Source organism: Pipra filicauda, unplaced genomic scaffold (assembly GCF_003945595.2).
Source record: "Pipra filicauda isolate LSUMZ 115617 unplaced genomic scaffold, ASM394559v2 scaffold211_size2331000_pilon, whole genome shotgun sequence".
Taxonomy (NCBI): Eukaryota; Metazoa; Chordata; class Aves; order Passeriformes; family Pipridae; genus Pipra; species Pipra filicauda.
Genome location: NW_024104323.1, coordinates 1,803,609 through 1,829,116, shown reverse-complemented (window position 1 = coordinate 1,829,116; position 25,508 = coordinate 1,803,609). Strand labels below are relative to the sequence as shown.

The 25,508-nt window shown below is 40.7% G+C and overlaps 1 protein-coding gene across 4 annotated transcripts in view; it reads right to left on the bottom strand.

Annotated features, from left to right (window-relative positions):
* The window catches only part of BRIP1 (BRCA1 interacting protein C-terminal helicase 1), a 95,883-nt gene that overhangs the window by 15,407 nt on the left and 54,968 nt on the right, over positions 1-25,508 (bottom strand). For 3 of the 4 annotated variants that reach the window (XM_027744936.2, XM_039381068.1, XM_039381067.1), the window contains one exon: positions 24,278-24,435. In XM_027744936.2, the coding sequence (XP_027600737.1) occupies positions 24,278-24,435 (158 nt within the window). The remainder of the gene's footprint in view (positions 1-24,277; positions 24,436-25,508) is intronic. The other variant, XM_039381069.1, reaches the window with a different exon arrangement.

Sequence of the window (25,508 nt, the reverse complement as noted above, 5' to 3'; positions counted from 1 at the left end):
GAACCAGTAAAAAGATTGGGAATGAAAATGAAAGCCAAGATGAAAGTGGGCAGGTTCAACCTCGCGGTTTCACGTGCCCGTTTTGCCTCCCTCCTCAGAACACATTCCAAGAGAAAGGTGGGAAAGAGCCTCTTTTCCTATTCAAAGGGCCAAGCCTTGTGCAGTGCTGAGGGTTTGCAGTTTGAGCAGCAGCAGGGGCACACCTGCTGAAACACTGTCCTGCACTTCATGTTTACCTGGGGAATAAGAGCTTGGGGTTTGCAGTTCCTTGCTGTGACAACGTTTGAAAGGTGCTTTGAAAAGGTTATTTTTTTCACTGATCAGCATTTGAGTCTGGAGCTGTTCTGGGGTTTTGTCTCCCGTTCTGCTGTGCTGACCCCAAGTTGTTGTTATGAATAACTTGCTGTTCACAGAACCTGTGAAAAGTCGAGTTTAACTAAGGATCAAATGAAAGCACCTTCAAAACCACAACGACTTCAGGGTGTGACCTGAAATGGGAAGCCCTTCAATGTTCTGGATTATTGTTTTAGCACATTGATGTAACAAAATCCTATATGGAACCTTTATCATGCACTTGCAACGCTCAAGGCTCTCTAAAGCTGATCATTATTTCTGCTGACAAAAAGAGAACACTCGGGTGGGTGACTCAGGCAGAGCAAAACCAACATCAGAAGCTGTGAACTGGTTATTTGTCCTGAAGAATATATTCAAAGTTTGCTTTGAACTCCCCTGTGCTGTGAACTGGGAACAAAGTGAGACAGTGGAGGCAGAGCAAACACAGCCCATTTCTGACTTAGAGCTCCATTGTCCCCAGCGGGGCTTTTTTCCCCACCTTTGCATTGGGAACAAGGACAGGATTAAGGAGAAGCTCCTTTGTGCCATGAAAAGCATCGATTCCTGGTTTTGTTCATAGCACAGCACTGCCAATCCATCCACAGCACCTACCAACAAGTAATTCGTATTTATTTCACAAATATTCCTACAGTATTTCAGATTTCAGGGGAAAAAAAAGCGCCCTGACAAAGGGCAGACACGGGATTGTTGTTCTCAGGAACAACTCCAAAAATAAGGTCAAATCACTGTCAAATAAATATGCAGAAGCTGCCCATGTGTTTGTCAGAGACACATTTTTGTCCTCTCCTAGCTCTGATAATACAAATTACTCACACATTCTTCAGAGGGAATTTATGCCAGGCTGAGAGCTCTTCAAATATTCACTTCCAAGCAGGTTATGTTTTGCATTATGCTGCCACTTAGGAATATTTTGTCCATTTTACAAAATTTTACAGGATTCTGTAAAAATATAAATGGCAAATCACCTGTTCATGTTTAATTAGTGCTAATCACACTAATGCTTAGTAGCCCCTGTTCTTATTTATATACAATGTGACTTGTAATCGAGTAAATAAATGTATATCTGCAGGCATCAGCATTAAAATCTTAGAACTCTGGCAGGTCAGAATGCTCAGTTACACTGAAGAGAAAAATTAGTTACATTTGAAAAGTAAATTAAAAAATATATATATATTTCCAGGTTGCATATAAAAATATGATTTTTTTTCAACAACATGATCAATTTTTATATGAATAACTTTTATATTATTAACCTCAGAGCTGTTCATTTAGACATTGGGGCTGGGTGAAAATAACACCAGTGTTCTGCTGCCACCTGCAGCTGAACCAAGAGTCCTTGTTTCCTCAGCAGTGCTCATGGCTGAAGTTATCAACTATTTTCAAACATTTAAAATGGTTATAATCCCCAAATCTGTGGGGGTTTTATTATCCTGCATTACTGAAGAAAAAAATGGTGAGAAATTCCAAAGGCTGATGCACTTATTGGAGCAATTCATAATAGACCAGGAGGGAAATAAATGTAATAAAGCATTGAAGAATATGAAATGTATGTCAATTCAGTACTTGCAGAAAGACTATTTCCAACTGGTCTTTACTGAATATTTTTAAAACTGCACTAATAACAGTGGTTATTTTTAAATTTCTAATCTGTTCATACCATAACAGCCAATCTTACTCTACCCTTCCAATTTTAAAATTGCTGTGAATATTCACATTAGCACAAAACAGAGTATTAAATATATATATTATAAAAGTGCATTAACTCTGGGCATAAAACTTCTGTATCAGCTGTGCTCCCTCATTAAGTGCTATCCCACAGGCTGGAATATTCTATGCCTCCTTTTGGGCTTCCCAAACAGAAACCAGGAGTAAATAAAGGAAAATATAAGAATTTATTGCTCTTCTGCACGTGCCATGACAAACCAGGTTAACACAAAAATAGAATTCTGTGTCTCCAGAGCAATCTACTAACAGGAAAAGGGTAGAGAAATAACCCCCAAGAAAACAATGTTGTGTTTTCAACCTGGAAGTGTTCAAAAATAAATGTGTTCGCTACTTGTTATCATTTCTACAAGCTTCAAATCTACCCAACCTTTCATTAATAAACCCCTCCAAATATTTCTAGAGCCATCACAGACACCCTTGTCACAACTTCTTGTGCTTTCCTTGTCACCACATTGTATAGAAATAGTTTCCTGAGATTACAGGTCCTTCCTCCTGGAACGAGGCAGCAGCAAAATCTGTCCCAGCCTCCAACCACATCCTGATCCTCCTCTCTGGGTGTGTTATTCCTAAACATTTATTGACATCCAGAAGTCACCCAACCCTCTGTCTGACATGACATACAAGACTTAAGTCACATAGTCACAAAAATAAAATGAGCCTCCCACTCATCTTCCAGCATTGTGTAAAATGGTCCTAATTTCTCTGTAATCTCTAAAATAAACAAAGCCACTGCCAAGAAAGGCTTGGAAAGCTGGAGATTAAACCAGAAACTTTCTGTAACAGATTTACAGCTCTGAGTGGTCAGTTCTGAATGGTTTAAATTGTTAAAGAATGAAAGTTATATGCACACACCCATATCTGCATGTGTGTATATCTGTGTGTGTTTGTGTCACACATGTACATCTATTTTAAAAAAAAAAGGATATAAAGGTATTCCCTAAAGCAATGAACAGGTAAAAAATTAAATATCCTGCATAACTTATCACACATTGCTTCAAGATCTAGAAGTCAAATAAGCATCAATGTTAAATCAGAGGAGGAGGTAAGAAGCTGGAAATAAAGCACAGAGTCTGTTGAAAAAATGTTAGATACCAGTTGCATGTGTTTGAGAAGCAGCACAGAAAATGTGCCCAGACATCAAATAAAGTGACAGGTGGTGTCAGTGCACGAAGGCCCAGCAAAGGAGCAGGGAGAGCTCAGCATTCCCAGCCTGGGGATCCCAGCTGACAGGCTGGGACAGCACTGCCCACCCCAGAGCTGCCTGCCTGCCTTCCTGCCAGCCCCACTGCAGCTCCCCACCTCTCCTGCCCACCTTATTATCTTGGAAAATGTAGTGAAGGCCTAATGGCATTCTGATTTCATCGTGGCCCAAGGAAGGGACTGCCCTGGCCTGGATTTGTCTGTCACACAGGAGCACATCAATCCCTGGAACCACCACGGCACGTGTTTACAGCAGGATCCCAGCACAGCCCTGACAGAAATGCAATGAGATCCATGTTCTATATTCCCAAACATCTGAATTACAACAGATCACGTGGAGCAGTTCTCAGGAGCAGAGATGGGTTTGTTGCTCTAACAACAAAACCATCAGGCAACGTTTGCTTGTTGAATTCCAGGAGGATGCCATGTCTGCCCCTGGCACCCTCTCCCAGAGCTGTTCCTATTGATTTTGCAGCTTCCCAATTTATAAAAAAAATACAACTCCTCTAAATGTGTGTGTGTGTGTGTGAAAGTCATCACTCCTGGTAATGTCATCAGCCACGAATTATTGCTGAGCTACAGCGAGACTTCTTTCAGAGTTTCTTTTGGCACTTCATGTGCTCACTTCCACTTTCTGTCTGAAGCATTGCAAGATCATTAGCCAAAGCTGGAATGCAATTGGAGAACATGCAGGCTGACACAAGGATCTGAACCAGGATTCCAGGGAGAAAAATAACTTATCAGGCAGATATCCTTATTGCTTTAATATCTGGCACGGCGTTCCCTGGGAAACCACTCGGGGTGAGCGCCACAGACACTCCCGGGAGCTCCCGCTGGGTTTACTGCGAGTTCCTGATGGCAAAACAATGCACATGTCTGGTAGCAATCACAGCTGGGCATGATACCACCCTGGAAAGCAATTCTGTGCCCCCAAAGGGGGATAAAAACCATCCTGACCCTTCTTATTCCCGACTGAGGAGGCCGTGAATTTACCCAAGCACTGCAAGAGCAATAAAGCTTTGCTGTCCACGAGTGTTCCACACCCTGAGTTGTGCCCACAGGCTGACAGAGCAGAGCTGAGCCTTCTTCAGCTGACACCAGAGCCAATAATACCCCAAGAATGCAGAAGGACCCTACAGCTCCTGCTTTTTGTTGGCAACTTCTTCCCATTTCCTCGCAGGGAACCTCCTCTAATGAGTGACCTGCTGCAGCTGCCAGGGCCAGTTTTTCCAGATCAGGTGAGTGTTGGCTGTGTGTGACATTCCATCCCAGCTGAGGGGTGTAAAGCACACCCACATCAGAGGCAGCACTACCTGGGCCTTTCATTAGGAGATGCAGAGCTCTCACATTGCCCAGGTCCCTCTGGGGATGGATCTAAACACATGACCGAACGAGTTATCCAGCAGCACAACACCAATCCGGTGGAAAGCCAGGAAAAAATGTTAGAACTACAGGAAAAATTAAAAAGAAATACGAAAAAGAGCAAATTAAAAAAAAAAAAAACCCAAGCAGGTTCTCTCTGCTCTAACTGCCAAGTCCACATTGTCTTGCCTGTAGCAGCTGCTTGCACTTCCTGGATGGTCACTTAATGAACTAACTGGTTCATCATTTTTCAGTTTAAATGTTATGTGCCCAGACAAGTTTTGCTTTTGTACCTCTCTAATTCCTCCATCCTTTGCCTGGCTTTAATGCAATTCAGCAGTGACTCAGTCCACGAAGGAGGGATGCACAGTTGCAGTTTGGACAGGAATTAACTGGCTCTCCAGGAGCAGCAAGTTTTTCCTCCCTGCACAAAATGCCTTTTTCCCCCTCCTCAGCACACCAGTCTTCCATCGTGGCCCTAATCAAATAAACTGCTGAAAGTAAATATCTGTAGTTCAGGGGGTGTTTGATCACTGCCTTTCCTGTACATCCAAATCCAGGGGTTCTTTTCCAGGAGCTCTGCCCTCTCCCAGGGTGGCACAACGTGATTCCCTGGGCGCTGTTGTTCCAGCAGACACTCTTAAACCACCCATTGTGTGCACTCTCCATAATTCTCTTGGGGGTTTTGTTCCGTTCTGGCTCCTGCTCTGGGAGCTCCTGCCCCTCCTAATCCTCTTTAAATGACTGAGACACGGTCCTGAGGCCCAGAGATCTCGTTACCAACAATTACCAATTTCGGCCTTTTTTTTTACAACACTTAAAGAATCAAAGGTACAAAGAGGATATTAAAGATCTTTCAAAGACGTGAATCAATAAGTCACATTGGATTAAAAGAATTTATCGGCGAGCCTTTAATAAATCTGGCAGCATTAAAACTAAGAAATATTACAGTGACCCCGGGTTAAGTACAATAAGGGCACAGGGATGATGAAACCTGGTTAATGATTGCATTGAAATACATCTGCAAAGACACACAGGAGGCTGCAAAGGCAGGGTAGGTTTGCCCCCTCCCTCTTAATCTTGCACCACACTATTCTATTTATGGTGTAGGTACACCAGGAATACTCCCAGCCCACGGAACTAATTAAAGCAAAAAGCCCACTCTTCATAACAGAAAGACTCTTCAGAAGCTCGAGGTACCTGCAGCCCTGCAAGGTCTGGTTCTAAAGCGAGACTGAAGTCAAAGCTGGGGGAAAAAACCCTCTCTTTAAAGGTCAAATGTTTGACTGAAATTCGAAGTAGAGAATAATAAAAGTTACATTGAATTTGGGACACAACAAAAACAAAGTATAAAAATTTCCCTTCCATAATAAAGCCAGTTTTGTTTTCGTGTCACTTATTTGATGTAGAAAAGGTCTTATACCTTACTAAAGGTACCAACTAGACTTCTATTGATTTAATTCAGTTAAATAAACAGCTGCAGGATTACTGAATATATATTTGTTACATTTCAATGAACATCTAAGCACTGTGTCCCTACAATAATCATATTCATTCCAGAGATAAATATTTTATAGCAAGACCTTGCTATAAAGTAAGTATATTAACTACATTCTTTTCTCGAGCACAAGAGACAAATTAATATCCACTCTATGCTGATACCACACATAAAAGGTACTTAATTTAATTGGAATAGTTGGTAGAGTAAAAGGAAAAATAATATTACAGACTGCACTGGAATACTAACACCATTTCACAGTCCTTAATATATTTATTTTTTTACTGCCTAACTCTGGTTTTATTTTCTTTTCTCTATATAGAACCTTTACATCTAAGTTGGATTTGAGAGATTAGAGGGTGGATGGAAACTTTTCATTGCAAGTGGCCAAATTGTGAAAGCTGAACCCACTTTAGCAGGTGTGGGCAGAGCTGTGTGAGCACAAACACACCCACCAGGACAAGAATAGGAAGATTCAGGTATCCCCAAAATCCCCCACGGGTAAATCCCAGCAGCAGTTTAATCCCTCAGGTCAGACTGTCCAGCACCACTCGATTCAGGCTCTGCCAGAACTGAGGGAACAGGCAGCCAAAAAATCTGCACCATCCTGGCCCCCCAGGGAAGGGCAGGCTGAGGAACTGGAGCCAGCTCAGCAGAGGAGGAGCTGGGAATGGGCTTCTGGAGCCTGGGAAGAGCAGCTTTAAAGGGGGGCACTGCAGTACCTCCAAGGGTCCCAAGGAGATGGATCTGAGCTCCTTCACTGATGTGGGACAAGAGACTGTGGTCAGGAATGAAAACAAAGTTCTGACTGGATGGAAGGCAACAAAAAATCCTCCCTGAGAGGAGAACTGAGCAGTGCGACAGAGGCCAAGGGAGGCAGGGAAAGCTCCACCCTCCCTTGGAAGTTTTTGAGGTTGGATAAGGTCCCAAGAAAGCTGGTCCAAGTTAAATCCTGCTCTGAGCAGGAGGCTGGGCTGTGGATGTCCCAAGGTCTCCACCAACATGAATAAAACTGTTTTGGGCCAGGCTAAACATCCACCTGAACCCACACTCTGAGAGTGGCCAGGAGTGACCACGAAGAGGAAAAAAATCAGGAGAACTGCAATGACTCCTAGCCCAGCTCCCAGTTTATGCATTTCCAGAGCTGGGAGGGTGTTTCTTCTTTAACATCTTGCTCTCAATTCTTGAATTAATTAAATCAATTCTTGTTGCAGAGCTTTCTTCCACGAGCATTTCTAATTGCTCTTGGAATCCATTTAGGCACGAGGCACATGTTACAACCCGTTTCAAGGAGTCTCACAATTGAATTCAGCAACGCATGAGGAGCACCAGAGGCTTTCACGTACATCAAACACTTCTCCTTCATTGTTGAGCTCATTTTTTTTTGTCATTAGAAACCCTTTTTTTTTTGTTATCATTTTTAAATAAATAATCAAGTTTCCCAGTGATTCCTTTGGAACTAAGGCAGCAGTGATAAAAATGTCCTTTTCAGGTGTGTTTTTCCTCTCTCACAATTCCACCCCACAGATCCACCACTGCTTGTAACCTCCAGCCAACCAAGGCACTTTGCTGCTGTTTGGCTCTGCCAGGCTCCAGGTGGGCAGGATCTGGGCAGGATCTGGACACAGAAGCTCATGCAGGATTTGCTTTGTGTGCAGTTTCTTACTTTTGAATATATGATTTCTCATCCTGACAGGTCCACAGAAGGCAGGGTCACAACAATACAGGGCTGCCCCCGCTCGTCTTTCAGCAGCTGCTACTCCTCTTCGGAACGTTTGCACTAAATTTAACTCTGCATTGTTACAAAAATCGGCTCCTCCCAAACCTTTCAACGTGTATTTGATGAGCTCTCCTTGGAAAAGTGTCCCCCTCCCCTGCTGCTGGAGACACGGGGAGAAAGGAGCTCGATTTGCAGCCAAGATTAAGGTTGCACACGGGAACTTTCAGTGGAGATTTTTAGGATGATGAATATTTGACAAAGATGGTCTAATTATGTTTGATCTTGTCTCCGTGTGAGGGCCCAGACTAGAAGGTCTGTCTGCTCCCATCCTTCAGAGATTTCTCTGATTGATGGATTCTCTTCCCAATTTTACCTTCTGTGCATTGTGCAAACAAGACTTCCAAACCACTCCAATCCCTGCTCACCCACCAGGCTGGAAAGTCTGTACACACTGTAAGGCCCAAGCAAGTACAGCTCTTGCCATGCAAATCCTAAACATGTCTAAAGAAGTTTTATGCAACTCTAGTAGATCTTCTCTTTGAAGATATCACCAGATTCTTGTCTTATCCTCCTTTTAGATGTCTCTAAATACATTCCTCACATTTACCATTCATGCAGAGACCAATGCCCTCCATGAAAATAGAAAAATGTAAGTTTTTAAAATCTAATTACAGAAAAAAATGGCATTTCCTGGGCTTCCTTACCCTACTTGAAGTTTGTTTGAAATTACTATATCCTATAAAATGGCATAAACTATTTATACCAATACAATGAATTTTCAAATGAGACAACTTGGGAGAGTCACTTCTCTTATTTTATCTTCTTTAAGAGAGCAATGAAAATATAATATTTGCAAAATTTGCTCCAAAACATAAGGGTTTGATGTGGAAAAAGGAAACATTATTTCAATTAAACCTGCTTTAAACTGCTTAAGAAACCTTCTTGAAAATGCCCTAATCATAATAAATCCTTTTAGATGTATTTTCAGTCATATCAAGGAGGCAAAACGGGGCAAGTTTAAGAACAGGAAGATGAACTGAACTCTGAAGTTCATTGATACTTTCAACAATACATTCAGTGTTACTGTAACATACTTTTAATAGAATTTAAACTAAGCAGAACCCCCTGTACATCACATATAAACCTCCACTGGGAAAAATCCTCCATTACTTTCTGCATGCATAATACCCCTCCATAATAACCTTAAAGTTCTAAGCAAAAGGAGTTGGAGTTTTGGACCAGGGATTTAGTCACACTTCATCAGTATCATATTTACATGAGCTCAGCCAAACACCAGTGAAAGTTTTACTGTCAACTTACTTTGCATGTTGTGTTATTAATCCATCCAAAGCCCACTGAGGGGGGTCCCCGAGGTCCAATGTGGAGAAGGGTGGTTAAAATCGAGGCTAAATGGGTTTGCCAAGGTATGGATTCTGTCCTGTGGCAAGTTTAAAATGTGCAAGGCAATGAAAAACATTCTGGAGCACCTGGTACCAGCTTTAGAGATGCCAGAGAAATGATGCAGAATATTAAACATGAGAACAACGTGGACGTGATTCGTAAAAGTATGGATATTAGAGATTTGTAAATAAAGGTATTATAGAAATTATATAAAATTATATATTATATATTATGCAAATCTAGACAGACAAATCAGACAAGTCCTACCTCTGTTAATGGATTTATACATCCTAGAGACAAAAGATACAGACAACACAAGCACTTACAGCACTATAAGTCCATGTACCTTTACAAGTGTTTAATTTATATTTCTATATAGCAACAGTAATTTTAACTCTTTATTACAAATAATCAGTGGGATTAGATGGGAATTTAAGTCTAAAAAGGAAGTGAATATGAACTATTCTTAAAGTAAGTCCCATAAAACTGCACTTTTTAAAGCCATAAACTTCCCAGTCTATTAGAAATAGAGCAGGTTTGTATTTTAAGGGGGTTTTCCAAGTGCAAGTGTGATTTACATTGTTCAGACACTTACAGTTATTATTCATTTCCATGAAGGAATGCCCAGGAGAAAGGCTTTGAATGAATCATCTTAAACTTGCTTTCTGTGCTTTCTGCTTACACCTGTGTCAATGGCAGAGATTTTGCTGGTGGTTTTGTGGCTTTTTTTTTTCTTTTCTGAAAGCTGTATTTTCCCTCTAAACTACCTAAACAAGCACTGCACTCCTTCTTTTACAAATATATTTAAAATATTCTCTGTGTTAGAAAAAAATTCCATCTAAGCAGTCGAGAACTATCAAGGTCATGTCCTTTAGATGAGTTATGTTTTGTCTGGATTTTTCCATTTTTTTCCCCTATGGCAACATATGGCCAATCAGAATAAGAAAATCCCATCTGTTTGCAATTGGTTTCAGCCACCATGTTTTAGTCTGCTGGTGATATTTTGAATTCTAAGCTAAGTAGGACTTAAGCTGAGATTTTCTTAAAAACAGGCCTCTCCGAAGGAGGAGATTCCGGCCCAGGTTTAAATCAGCAGCTGTATTTTGAGAGACAATTTGAGTTTTTCACTCTGTCCTGTTACCAGAATAAAAGCATTTGTGTGGTATCTGTAGCTCTAAAAGATGAAAGCACAGAGGAAGTTACAGAGCCACTTATAATGTCTTTAATATTTATATTAAAGCTCAATAGAGCATTCATTGTGTTGAGAGATCAATAATTGGGGTATGACTGAAAGCATTTAGAAGCAAGAGTTCAGAACAAAGCCTGGCTGATTCTGGCACTGAACCAACCTGACACTGGACTTGTCCAACCAGCTGGGAGTGGAATTCCTCCCTCATCGGGTCTTCCAGCTAAACAAACACCTGGGTGGGGATGAGCCAGCATTGCAAGCCTGGGCTACATTTATTTTGACTGGATTACTCATAATCCACATCATTCCTCCTCCCTAAAACTCTTCCATTTAGATATCCTTAGCAGCTTTCAGCACAACATCTCACCACTTTGAAGGCAGTTCAACCCCCTTGGAGAAACCCAAGTGGCCATGGCATGATCAAATGGTACCTTGGATCTCCAAAAAAAAAGGGCAATATTTACTCTGTTGAAGTTTATATTCACCACATGGTGCTGAACCAGATGCTCTGAAAGGTGAGGCATCAACTAACCCACGCTGCATATTCTTTAACAAGGAATTCTTTCAGATTAATCTCTGATAAGGGAGTAAATAAACCCTAAAACAGGGATAATAATCCAAGCATTTAAGTTATTAAACCTACTGTGCATCAAATCATCTCAGCACTGTGTACAAGGAGAACTTTTGTAAATAAACACCTGATAAATCACCCGTGCAGAGACACAGTCAAACACAAACCTCCCCAACATCCACGGCCAAATGAAAATCTCAGGACAGATTTATTAGCTTGTGGATGTTCCTAATTATTTGAAAGACTACAGTCTTCCTACCAGTTGTAACAGCGACCTGGAATAAGGCTCTAAAGCTTAGGGGAAAAAAAAAAGAAAGGGTTTCATTTTCTCTCTCTTTTTTTTTTACTCTACGATCTTGTAACACAAAGCGAAGACGTGGAGGGCCAGGGCAGTGGATCTGCACCGTTCTCCTGTCCCTCCCAACAACTCCCCTGGAAGTGTGGGCTCCAAGATCCAGCAAGGAAGGCAGGGGATGATTTACTGCATTCAATTATTTCTGTTTAAAAGTTTCCTCTGGGGCACAAGCACGTCATATATTGTACTTTCCATTACCTGGTGCAAATGTAAAACATACCTGAAAAACACATTTCATGCTTATAACATATTAAAACAACAAGTAAGATGTCATGGCAGGGGTTTGATAGATTAACTGCCACTTGCTGCTGTTGTACTATATTAGTTAACAGCAAATTAATATCATCAGGCATATTTCCTCTTTTATACCTAAAAAATATTAGCATGGAAACAGAGATTCCCATAAATTCTTATCACTAGAAGAGGGGTTTTAATCTAACTTGGGAGAAGATAAGCAGCAATCTGTACATTTGTTTGCAGAAGTATTAATCATTCAGACCCTTTTCTACCTCGGATACCTTTTGCAAATCAGAATATTTTTACATTATAAGCCCAAAAACCTACCCAGGCTTTTCCACCATGACACTGATTGGACCTGACACACACCCACACTCCTGGACTTCGTGGAGTAGCTCTTGAAGAGCATTTCAACAACTTGGACTGAGGGTCTGGAACTGTCTCTGCTATAAAATGCACTCGGGACCTTTTGTCACCCCCTCTCATCCACACCAGTGACAAAAGTGGATTTAAGGTGATGTTAAACCCTTCAACCACCACGAGCTTTAGGTATTACCTGTGTCTGTCATTTCACCTCTTCATAAACTTAATAATTCTTTAAAAATCATTCATAGACAAAAGCCCCAGAAGAGAGTTAGACCTGGGCTATGATTTTAACTTCTCAGTGGCCTGGTGAGGTATTTATGGTTTAATATGGAGTGCCAAGAGTGTCTTTTAAATGCTAACATTTCAACTTTTTCCTTCAGGGTGCCATGGAGCATCACAGTGACTGACATTCCTGTTCTTGTGCAGGAGCAGAACTGCTCCCACCCCCTTTAGAAATCACCTCCCTTGCAGGTCCTGATGGAGATTAAATTCTGACAACATAAACCCAGCAGAGCTGAGAGTCCTGTCACTAAAAACCACAGTCACCAAGGGGGACCCAACCTCCAGTCAGTGCTGACAAACAGGCTCCAGGGGCTGCCCTGCCCCAGCTCCTGCCAAAAAGCAAAGCAGTGGCATCTCTAATGACTCACAATCGACTTCAATCACCCCCAACCCTCCCGTGACAGGAACAGCACCCCGTTAATACAATAAAATACAATAAAATACAATAAAATACGAGCTCTGAAGCAGAGGAACAGCCCTGAAGAAGAGCTTGGCCAATGCCAAGAACCAGCTGGCACAGCTGGAACCACAGGGAACAAAGATCTGAAGGATCAGGATTCAGTTTATTCTAAAAATATTAGTGATAAGACGATAAATAGAGGAGAAGAGAAAAATTAAGTTATGTTAATTTGGGCTATAAACCCCAATGCAGAAGTAAGTAAACACGAACCTCTATTAAATCCTTATTTTCATATTTTCCAGATCCAGACCAGAAGGAAGCACAGAGTGAAGGAAGTGGGTTCAACTAATTAAAAGAGAGGCAATACAAGAGTGCAGCTGTTCCTGCTTAAGCAAACAGCTTCCCAAAACTTGGTGCAGTTTTGCAACCTTGATCTCAAGGCATTAACGTTTCATCCAGAGTATCTCCTGTGGGTTTTGTTTTGTTTAAATTAAGGAAATGCTTTTGAAAAGCATTTTGGGAGGAAAAAAATAGTATATAATGAAACATAGCTGCTGAATTAGAAAGCAAAATTGTCCTGGTAAATTTTTATTTTAGTATTTTGCAGCGCTAAGCTAAAACTGTAAAATATATCCTGTTGCATTTTGATTATTATAAACAATAAAAAAGGATGACTGTGCCTGGTTTATTTAGAATCTAATGAGTGTTGTCAATGCAAAGGGGGAAGGAAGAAGTTCTGTGCTGGAATCCTAAAAGAGCAAGTATCGAAAAAACCAGTGAAATGTGCAGGCCAGTGAAAGGTCCAGCATCTAATGACAACAGCACAGCAGTGATTCAAAAGCAAACAAATCCTGCTAGAATGAAAAATCAATGAGCTTTGAGAAATTGTGACAATGAAAAGGTCCCTCTCCCTGTGGGATCAAATGGAGAAGCCCCATTAGCAGAGCAGCCATCTGCCTTTTCCTGCTCCTGTACAACCATCCACGCTACTTTCTCCTTCCCCAACACAAGGACATGCCCAATGGAGCAAACAGGCTCCAAATTTGGGGAAAAAATGAAAAAGAAATGATCTTGGGTGACACAGAAGGGGGCCAGAAATCAGCCTTTAAAGGCAAACTCAACCCAACATTTGGAAATCAGAGAAATGACTCCTTGGGACACAAAATACCTCCAGGGCCAGGGAAATGGATGAATCCATGAGGCTCCAAGCCTGTGTCTATCCCAGGAGCAAACTGATTATTCACTCACACAGAGATTAAACATTGGTATAAATTCCTCTGTAAGGGTATCCAACAGTTTTAATGGAAGCCAGTGTCAAACAAGGGAGATTTCACTGACTCAGCTGGATAAACTTCCAGACCAAGGGCAAATCTGTATTATTGACAAGCCCCTCTTTGACTTGTCCCCTTTGATTACCCACCCTGCCCGTGCCTTTCTAGCCAGGCTGAGTATTTCTGACCCAAAAACTGAAACACAAACTGTGCAGAAAGAGATTTTACAAGAGACACCACAGAACAAAGTGCAGGAGATAACACAAGTAAAAAATTCCCCCCTCTTGAAGAGAAAATTGGCTCTGACTCGTTCCCTGAAGGTGACACTCATAACAAAACCCGAAGCAACAAGTGGTTTGTATTTGGGCTCTGTTTTATCAGCTGAGAGTTGAAATCCAGCTGTAAGAAAGGCAACGTTCTGCTTCTATTCCTGGCACTTCTCCTGTTACTTCGCATGACTTTCAAAGCAACCAAACAGTGGGGGAAATAAATTAATAAAAGTTAAAGTGCTGCTCATTAACATTCAGACATCTGCGTTCACCAACCCACCCAAAGCAAAGCTGGGCCCTTAATCCCAGGGGATCATGTGGCCAGCAGACTGTGGGGGAATGCAAGGAGTGTTTTGGCTACAGCACTTAATTCTTTTCAGGGAATAAATACATTTGCCGAAACAAGTAATGCAAAACACACGTACTCCTTGCCAAATTCCCCAAGTGCCTCCACTTCTTTTCCCCAGCCTGCCTTCACTGGACAAAGATTTCAATTCCACGGCCTTTTCCAGCTAATTAAGAGGATGTGCCAGTTCTTTACCACTGGGGTCCAGATCTGTTTCTCTTCAACAAACTCTATTCTTCAATAAAATTTATACTGCAAGTACAGTATGAGCAGACTGACTTTATACAATGGCTCTCACGTTTATGGCACGAGAAAAACATTTTTTCTATTAGTATAAATTCTAATGGCTCATTTTGAACCAGTAAAAGAGGGGTTTAGCTGTGTTGATGAACTTACATATACACTACGGATCCAGCTTTTAAAGGCAGAAGTGGATCAGAAAAACCAAACCCAATCGTCCCTCAGCCTGTGGCTTTATGAGCTACAATAAAAATAACCTTTATTTATTTTATTTTCCCACCCATAAATAGGGCAGAAGGTTAAAATTTGGCATGATAGGTCTGCATCAAGCAAATCAGGACTCTGTGCAGTGATAAAAGAGATGGCAATAGTTTGAGAGATAACAAGGCCTGCTTGTGTCCCAGAAGAATGAGGTGTAAGCTCTTGGTAGGGTGGTTCAAACAAAATAACATTTACTCCAAAAAAAACCCCACCCCAAACTACTCTGTGAGCTGCATATTTCTTACTTGAAATAAAGAAAGTACAGTACTATCATGGCTTACTACGATTTCTCAGATGATTTCCAAATGTTTCATTACTACAGAGCATGGGATACAATTTCTGGTCCAGATGCTTAAAAGAACAAATCTAACAAAGAAACTTAATCTGAGCTAGACTTGGCAAATTTTCCAGAAAATTAAAAAAAAAAAAAAGGGAAAAAAAAAAAAAAGAAATCAAATGATGTTTTGGAAGCTGCTCAAACAAAAGCCAAAATGGAAATATGCCTCTTTCAACCATACCCTGGGCTGCTGTTAAAAATAAGAGGGACACTTGGAGTTTCCACAAGTGTGAAGTGCAGCTGAGGTTTATAAAATAGAAAACTTCGATGTCAGAACTGCCCAAGAGCAGTTCTTGACTTTTCTCTTAAGCTCAACCCACCATTTTCTACACTGTATTAACAACAACAAAAAAATTAGTCCTACATATACATGGAAGATTCTGATAAGAAGATCAATTAAAAGGAAAACATTCATTATTTTTCAATTATTATGTCTTTAAAAATAACCCATGGAAGCCTGGAAATGGCAGAAGACTGACACAAGCCCCCCGAGCCATAATTCAGACTGATGTATAAACTTGAACCACTTCAAAGCACCTGATGATGATGATGAAACTTTATACAGAAGTTTTTCCCACCTCTGTAGTGGGAAACTGTAGGAGAGAGAGCCTAAATCTGCAGGATTTACAGGAATTCAGAAGTGCTGAGGTATTGCTTTATCTGAGAACCTTCCTCCTCCCCTGTAGAAAGACAAGGCTAAACCTTTGTACAGCCACACATCTATCTATAAACACCAGGAAAACTTGAAATCTTAGCCAATTCTTTTTATTATTATTATTATTTCAAGCCATTCAGAGAGGAGAAAGAACCAAATCTATCCTTGGCTTCACTCACTTCAGGGAAACCATTTGGCCAAACGTTTGTGTTTCATCAGGAGGAAGAAACTCTGAACTTAAACAATAAAAATAACCGATCCCATGCACAAATTACATATGGAAGAATGGTGGTAATTGTCTGTCTTTCCACACACCCCCCCTTATATTATTGCTGTATGGTTGCAATTTAAGAGCCAGAGGAGTTCCCAAAGCAGAATTGCTCCACTGAGCAAGCTGGGTGTAAGTATTCCAGGGAGTATCCCTGCTCCCTGCATTCCACAGGCTAAGTGGAGTTTAATTATGCAAATGCTAGAACAGCATATTCACATTACAGAAATCAATTCTATCCTAATTTCCTAGCAATTCTGGCTCACAGAACCCAGAATGGGAGGTAGGAAACATCTGCAACATATCTGATTCTTCTATTCTGCTGCAGCCACTTGGCTCTCGGGGTGTGAAAAAGGGCTCTCGCTCAGTAAAGCTGCTGTCCAACCACTTGAAAGCACAAACTCACTTGGAGAGGAAAAGTTAAGTTGCAGAAATGTTCTTACCTTGATTGGGGATTTCTAATGGCACAGAAATTTATAAGAAAGGAGAGTTCAGTATATTAAAATTTATGATGAGAAGTTTAGATGCTTTAACTACTTCGGCTATATTTTAATTATGTAACAAGATACAATTTTTAAAAAGACCTTGCCATAACAATTAATAAGAGACATTTAGACTCCTGTCAAAGAATTGTGGAGCTTTTCATTTCCCTGTGCATGACTGGGATGCTGGTTTGAATTCACACCCACAATGGCCAGGACATTTCCCAGAGTGATAACAAAGAGGGGTTTTGTTACCCTGCTGGAGGGGTCAGTGGCAGCTGCACTCTGTGCCTGCCACAATCAGGATAAAATACTGGCCTGCAACAATGGCTGCTCATTGGGATATAAAACAATTGGAATGCTGAAGCTGGAATTTCAGCAGCTGCTACTGGACATTTTCCATAACTTTGAAGCACCAGCTATCAGCGCACTAACTTTGTGCTTCTTCACATCCCTGATCTCATTTTAGTGATAAAAAACATTTGGACCCCAAATCAGACGCCTGAAATAAGCCAGTGTAAAAATAATCCCACAAAAATGGCAATATTCTTAATCCAAACCATCCCAGAGATGCCTTTTGCAAGGCAGACTCTCCAAGAGTTGCCCTCATGGAGCAGAGGGACTGAAGCCCAGAGAGAGCCAGGACAGGGAAGGACAGAACCTTTCCATTTGCAATGATACCTGAGTTTATTTAAACCAAACTTGACTCTCTTCTTGCAGCAGGAAGCAAGTAAAATGATTGCATTTTGCCACTCAGCTTCAGGGAGCTCTGGCCTTGCCTGATGAAAGATCACTTGATTATCAGCACCAGACAGACAATGAATCACAGTGCTGGGGCTGTCTCAGCACTTTAAGAAAATATTAATATATGTTGGGCAAGCCTAAAACTAATTTTGCTTCCTGTATTTATATCTCTAAAAAATATTCAAAGAAATAATATGTATTTTAAAGCAAATTTCAATATAGTGGAATTCAAATAAGGCTGACATCTAACTTCAGAATGCCAGCATGAGAAGGGAGGGAGGAGATGAATCAGTGCTTCATTTATGCTATTTATGTATTAAAAAAAAAGGACTACATAAAGTGGCTTTGGCAGTCCAGCCTTGAATTTAAAAAATAATTAACTGATGATCCCCAAACCTTTCCTTCTGTGCTGACACAGGTTTGCTCAGAAGACATTTTGCAGCAGCCCCCATGGCCAGAGCTGCTTCCACACGTGCCTTCTTCCCAGACCAGTCCATGCTGGCAGTGCAGTCCTGGAGGGAGAGAGGCAGGAGATCATGGATCCAACACCACATCGAAATGGCAATAATCTGGCAGCACCAGTGATAAAAACCCTCCTCACCAACAAGACCATCCTGTTGTATCAGATGCTGCAGATAAACCTGCAATCCTCAGGGGAAGCCACACAACTTGTCTCTGACCCAGACAAAGGAGGAAAGATAAACTTCCAGGTAGGAAAGATAAGAAGTTATTACATTTACTGGCTTGCCCCCAAGCACTGTCCTCTTGTCTGGGTTGCACCTCCTGGAGCAGAGGGACTGAAGCCCAGAGAGAGCCCAGGACAGGGAAGGACAGATTTGATGATTTCGGGGTCAGCTTTGTTCCTGCCTTGGGTTTAAGGGGCAATACCCTCCTTTAACTAGTTAGTAGCTGCTCAAGAGTTGCCCCTTCTTGTCAGTGACTGTGTAAATATGCATTTGTAGAGGAAAACACTTAGGTATCTGGTACTACAATTCAAGAGAAGGAAAATTCGTATCTTAAAAACAAGACATCAAAAGCCCCAGTAACTGCAAGACAGCACTCAGAGGCTGATGTGCATTCCTCGCTAAATAGGATTTAGTTTCACTTAAATATAGATCTCCAGGAATTAAATAAAGAATAAAATCTTCAGTCCCTGACACCTAGAGCTTCCAGTCTTACCAAAGAACAGTGTAAGCAGGGGGATGATGATAAACACATGGAAGATTCCGGAATGACAAACACTGGGACCGTCGAGGCATTTACTGAAACACTGTTTAGCTTCTTCCCACAGTTATAAACTCATTTTTTCTTCCTCAATAAGGCTGTACCTCCAGCAAACAACAACATTCCCGGAGAGCTGAAAGCAGCACTGATCCCAGCAAGGATCTCCTCATGGAGACAGCAGGAGTGAACACCTTGTGGCCAAGGGAAAATACCCACATTCAGTGTCAAGCACAAGGAAAGCAATTCAGACAGATAATTCCTGGGAGACCACTGATTCTGGCACCAGCAGAAAGGAGCAACAAGAAAAACCTCTTCCATGGTCATCCCTGGCTTCTCCCTTCTGACAGCATCCATTGACTCCTGGAAAATATTTAATGCATTGACACAAACTCAGCTGAGTTCCCATATTCCCTGGAAATTCTTAACTATCCTTATGCTCAAGAGTTGGTGTGGTGGGGGTGTGGACTTTCATAGGGAATATAATCACACACTGGAAATAACACAGATTAGATTTAAATTCATTAATTAAATATACAGAGCAGAAAATGTCATTTCATAGGGACAAGGAAATATGGATTGTAAGGGAAAATTGTCAAAAAAAATTGAACATTTCAGCGTCAAACCGTTGTGGACACAAGTGCTTTGCAGCCTGATTTGACAATTAGCTGCAATGCTTTGAGTGCTGTTATAAAAGGGAGTTTATATGCCCTGGGATTCTATTACAAGCACACACATCAGTGTGCAATATTATCACTGACAATTCAGAAAGCATTTATTAAAAATTACAATCATCATGCTCCCAGAACCTCTGCAAAAATAGTGCAGCTGTGCCTGTTCACAGCAATATATTCCCTGCCATTTCAAATAATCCAAGGAAATACTTATTTCTGCAGTGCCACACCAACTACTTTCAATTTGTATCAGTCAAGTGATTTATCAAGTCAACATCCCCGTGCCCAGCAGTGAACAGCGCAGTAAAGAGAATTTGGTCTCTGCAGAACAATTCCATTTTGATTTTTGGAACTGTAATATAGGTCTGTCCTTCAGAAATGCTCAGTAATGATCTATTCTCTATGAAATGTTTAAGGAATGTTTTATAGCTCGCACGCTCCATTTATTTCCACTTGAATTGTACGAAGCCACCTCCACATTTAGCTGGTGGTATCAGCTGACACAAGCAACTATTTAACATCAACCAAATGCAGTCAGACTCTCAAATTATTGAATGTAAGTAATGTCAGCTGAAGGTTATTATCCTCCTAACCCTCCAAGGTATCTGTTTCCACGCTCATATATAATAAATAATTGCCAGTCACAAACACTTTGCCTCACGAAGAGCCACCGCCAACAAAAGCAACCTCAGGAAAACCGGAGCTGATGCCACGCTTTTCGTGGCATCTTTTGGACAACAGAGCTTCGGATCCAAGATCTGACCACTCACAATTTCTAAACCAGATTATGAAGCTAAATCCACGCAAACCCTTAATGGATCAGGATTTTATTTCGAGCGCCGCAAAAACTTCGGCTGTGGCCAAGTCTTATCAGCTACGGTGGCAGACAGATTACAGGAGACGTGCCACGGATCAGGAGGAGGCACCACCAGCTTAAACCAATTACACACTTAGCACCAAGTTGTCAAACTGCAGACGGATGCCAAATCCTAACATGTCATTTCCATCGTGCTCCTAAATTTTCAGGAGAATTATAGTGAATAAAGAGTCTGGACAGAGCGTGAAATAAAGCTGGGGAACGTGGGGGAAAGAGCGGTGTTTGGACACACACAAAATTTGGGTGGTGTGTAAATAAGGAATCCACACCAGCTCAAGCTTTACCATTGTACAACCTCCTGGGTTTTTTACCAGAAGTGCCCAGTTCAAACTCCCCTCTATCTATTCAGGGGCAGACAGATCTATTAAATTATTTGCCAGCTGGGAGTCATTTCTTTTACAATAAGCAGCGTAGTGAGAGGTAACTACAAAGCAATCCAGACCTGTCCTAATTACTCCTTCCAGGCAGGAAAATGTGTGATAAAATGCAGGTTTTGTGACTCCCTTCCTCTGGTTTACTCGCTTCAGCACCGCTAACCTGTAGCTTCTGATGGCCTTCTACAGTGCTCTTAAACCATATGAAAAACATCTCGCCAGACAATCACTGTACAATTTAAGGCACATAATTAGCAATTATTTCATGCACACTTCACAATAATAATCTAAGGGAAAGAAACATTAATGAGCTACTTCTGGTGCCTGCTCTGTGTACTGTGTTTGCATAATAATGAGCTCCAATCTGCTGGAAAACACATAATTAATAAGGTCGTCATTTTTGCCTAATGATGCTTAATACAGTTTTAGCAATCTGGCCGAGACAAAAGACGGGCACTCAGACATAGCCGATTATGCATTCGCGTGGCAGCTGAAATCTTTATTAAACAGAATGATGATGAATCTGATTACCATGGAATAACAAATATACAGTCTGTGACGGGCCCTGGCACCTCCCGCCCCGCTCCGGCCACTCCGGGGCTTTACCCAGATTGAGGTCAGACTGGAATTCCCCATAGGCGCATTAAGATAAAAGTTTGCCAAATGTGGCAACATGATGAACAAAACAATATCCTGTTATATAAAAGCTACTGTCTCACCAGCTGACTGTCTAATCGGCAACAACTCCTTAATAAGTTTAAAATTTTAATTGTTGGTTTCAGTTCACCTTTTAGCATATGAAAGGCAGTTTATTCCATTAGCTAAAGCACCCTCAGGCCCCTGCGGCTGTGACAGCAAAATATTTCCTCTAATTCCAAAGTGGTGTCTGCCAGTTCACAAAGACAACTGCAAACAGGAATATAAAATTATTTACCTTATCTTATGCAATATAAAAAATAACATTGTATGCCACTGATATAAAAGGTAGTTCATTACATTATTAAAGCACCCCGAAGCCCCCGTGTTTATGGCATCAAAATATTCTCTTTAATTCCAAAGTATTGTCTCCCATTTCACAGAGACAACTGCAAACAGGAATATAAAATTATTTACCTTACCTTGTGCAATATAAAAAATAACATTGATTTATATGCCACTAATATAAAAGGCAGTTCATTACATTATCTAAAGCACCCCGAAGTCCCCGTGTTTATGGCATCAAAATATTCTCTTTAATTCCAAAGTGCTGTCTCCTGTTCCATTTCACAGAGACAACTGCAAACAGGGGTATAAAATTAGTGTAAGGAATATATAAAATAATGTTAATTTATATGTCACTCGTACAAAAGGCAGTTTGTTACATCAGCTGAGCTGGATCTTCAAGCACCAAGTCCCCTGCATTTATGGCATCAAATTGTCTCTAATTCCAAAGTACCATCTTCTACTGCATTTCACAAAGACAACTGCAAATGGGAGTGTAAAATTATTTAGGTTGTTTTAAGGAATATACTAAATAGCATTAATTTATATGCCACTGATATGAAAGACAGTTTATTCCATTAGTTAAAGCACCCTCAGTCCCCTGTGTTTGTGGCAGCAAAATATTTCCTCTAATTTCAAAGTCCTGTTTTCTAATGCATTTCACAGAGACAACTGCAAACAGGAATGCAAAATTATTTAAAGGAATATAAAAAATAACATCAATTTATGTGCCACTGATATAAAAGACAGTTTATTCCATTAGCTGAGCTACATCTTAAAGCACCCCAAGTCCCCTACATTTAGGGTATCAGAATATTCCCTCTAATTCCAAAGTACTGTTTTCTATTCCATTTCACAAAGACAACTGCAAAGAGGAACATAAAATTCTTTTGAGGAATATAAAAGTACCATTAATTTCTCTGCCACTGATTCCACATAAAGTCTGGATAAGTTAATGGAGGTTTCTAGGTCAGTGGCAAACACATGATGCAATCGGATGGGGAGAAACGTAGCAGCCAATTTAAAAATCTGATTTTCAATACAAATAATCGACAGGAAAAGCAGGTTAAAAAACGTACAGAATGTAATTTGTTAATCCCACTTTAAATTTAAATCATGAACGTGGTGTTGCCTCTTTAAATGATGCCCAAAGTAAATAAGAGATATTAAAACCCAGGGATTCTATTTGAAGCTTGCTTTGCTGCAGCAGTGTGATTTCCATCAAATGAACAACTCCTCGCCTTCCAGAACCAACTGCACTTGATTTACAGACAGCACATGACAGGAAGTAATTTGAGATGACACACGATACCTCCTGACAGTGTCTGTGGTTTAACACAGGGGAGGCAGCAGCATAAACCAGAATGTTGATTTTATCTCCACATATACATTGGATCTTGTGTTCAGGAGTGTAGAACTGGGAGCTAAGGCTGCCTGAATCACAGCTCCTTCCCTTTAATGCAGATGTGTTTGCTCTGGGATATGATAGCATGCAATAAATCAGCATTTTTAACTCCTTTGACTCGTTCAGTGTGTCTTCAGTTACATGAATATACTCCCAATTACATGAATTTATTCCCAGTTACACCGGGTTTAAAGCAAAGAGATGATAAAATTAAAGCTACTATCATTCATCTTCATCCTGCCTTCAGAAATAAATAACAGTATTTCCACACACAAAATAGAAAAGAAAACAAACAAAAATTAGTTTCTTTCCTCAACCCCCAGCTTTCATGATACCTCAGGGGATCCCTTTATTTCATGTTCTGCCAGTATAAATTCCCTCAGTGCAACATTTCAGAATCTCTGATATAAAATGAACGTTAAAAACGCCGTGAAATTTTAGTGGTAATATTTGAAATGCCAAAATTCGTGGCAAATAATGTCTCTTAACCTTTGTGCCACCATCACACTGCACTTAAAAGAGCTTGGACAGTTCATAATAACACAGACCTAAACATAAAGATCACAGTCAGTTTTTGGCAAAGATTTAGTCTCAAATAGTTCAATTCTATTTATATGCAGAGTATAAATTAAGAGAAATGCAAAGGTGTCCTGGACTCACCTGCACAGCTCCCTCAGGATGGAGCCTCACCCCCTGTGCTCTGAGAGTACAATAAAAATAGAGTTTTCTCAGCTACATTTCCAAGTGTTCTACTGAGAATTTAGTTTGTTAACACTGCTGGAAATACAATATGCATAAATAAATCTCTTCCTGTTGACTCTTGAGACCTTGTCCACGTTCATCCATCAGGAGCTGATTGACTTCTTTTTTTTAGTGCCAAAAATAACATAAAACTACATGTCTGAAAGTTCAAGTCTACAGAGTTGTGCAAGTATGATTTGTTCTGGTTTTCCTTTTCATGGATGGCTGCTGTTTTCCTGCCTCTTTTCATAAGACACTGAACCAAATTAGTTAGAGACAATTACAAATACATTGAGTGACCTGAACTCAGCTCCTCACTTAAATCTCCGTGGTAGAAATGAGGTGAATCACATCAAATTTGTCCAGATAAAAAGTGTTCATTCTACCTTTTACAGAAACGGTATTTTAATATTTATTACACAAATCTTTCAGTGATCATTTTAATATACAAAATGAACTGATCTGACTTACCCGTGACTGCACTTTATTACTGAAATGAGTAACCTCAGCTCCTATCAAAGGACATGGAGAACTGGCCTGAGTGACACAGCTCCTGCATTGTAAGTAACTTGTCAGAGAACATTCCTTCTCATCCCAAAGAGCATTTAAAGATAAACTGCCATGCAAGTCTTTCAAAGAGAAAGAAAAAGTGCTTTACAGAGGGCATCAGGAGAGATTTTAAAACAGATCAAAGTCACAGTTCACATTTCAAAATGTCACGTTCTGGTTTTGCCAGAGAAGGAGATGGCAAAGAATGCTCAGGAATCCCTGGGGATTTGGGAACTCCTGGAAAGGAGCCCTTGTGGTAAAATCACATATTATTGACTGTGCCATCCAAACAACACTGGATGGCAACAGAAGTGGCCACATGTGAACTAAAGCAAGTTCTTCCCTGTTGTCACCTGGAGAACCAAAGGGTTCCACACCCCATTTCCTACCAAACCCATCCCCTCTGCAGAGCTCTGCTCCAACCACGGGGTAAACACCCCAATTCAGGCATTTTAACTGGTTATGAGAAATGTGAAGGATTATTCTGCTCCCATTATCCTCCTCTGTTTCACCAGAACACTGCAGAAGGACCCCAGAAATTTGGGAGGGGAGGGAAAACTGCTGCTGATCTTCAGTGTTTGGTTAAATGTGCAGAGTCCACAGAGCTTTGAGCCTCTCAAGGGAGAAAAATCTCACCATCATCTTCCCTAAAGGTCAAAGGGGAGGGGTGTCAGCATTGTGAATGGCCCAGTTCAGAGAAAACAATGATATATAATTTACTTTCTTGGCCAAGTACCACTGTCAGAAGTTCCAACCTCTGTATTTCCAGTCTCCTGACAAAACCCACTGACTCACATGTTTCTCTGTCATGTTTATTGGCTTTCTAGCCAAATATTGTGCCTTGGAGAGTAAGACTCAGCTTCCTTACCCCATAAAATAGCCAAATTTCTTCTCCTAAGCTTAAAACAATCATCCTCATTTATCTCAGATCAAAGACCTGGGTTACAGTTGTCATTAACATCTATCAGCATGGCAGGATCACTTCTATGCTTATTTCAAGTATTTCCTGGAGTTTCAGAAACATCCACAATCCTTGGCAAAAGGACTCAAAAACACCAGAATCTTGAGAGATTTGGTATTTTCATTTAAGGAAAAAAAAAATCACTTGTTTTAGAAGCAAAATGTTCCTTTTAAAAAGCTGTGAAAAGGAAGG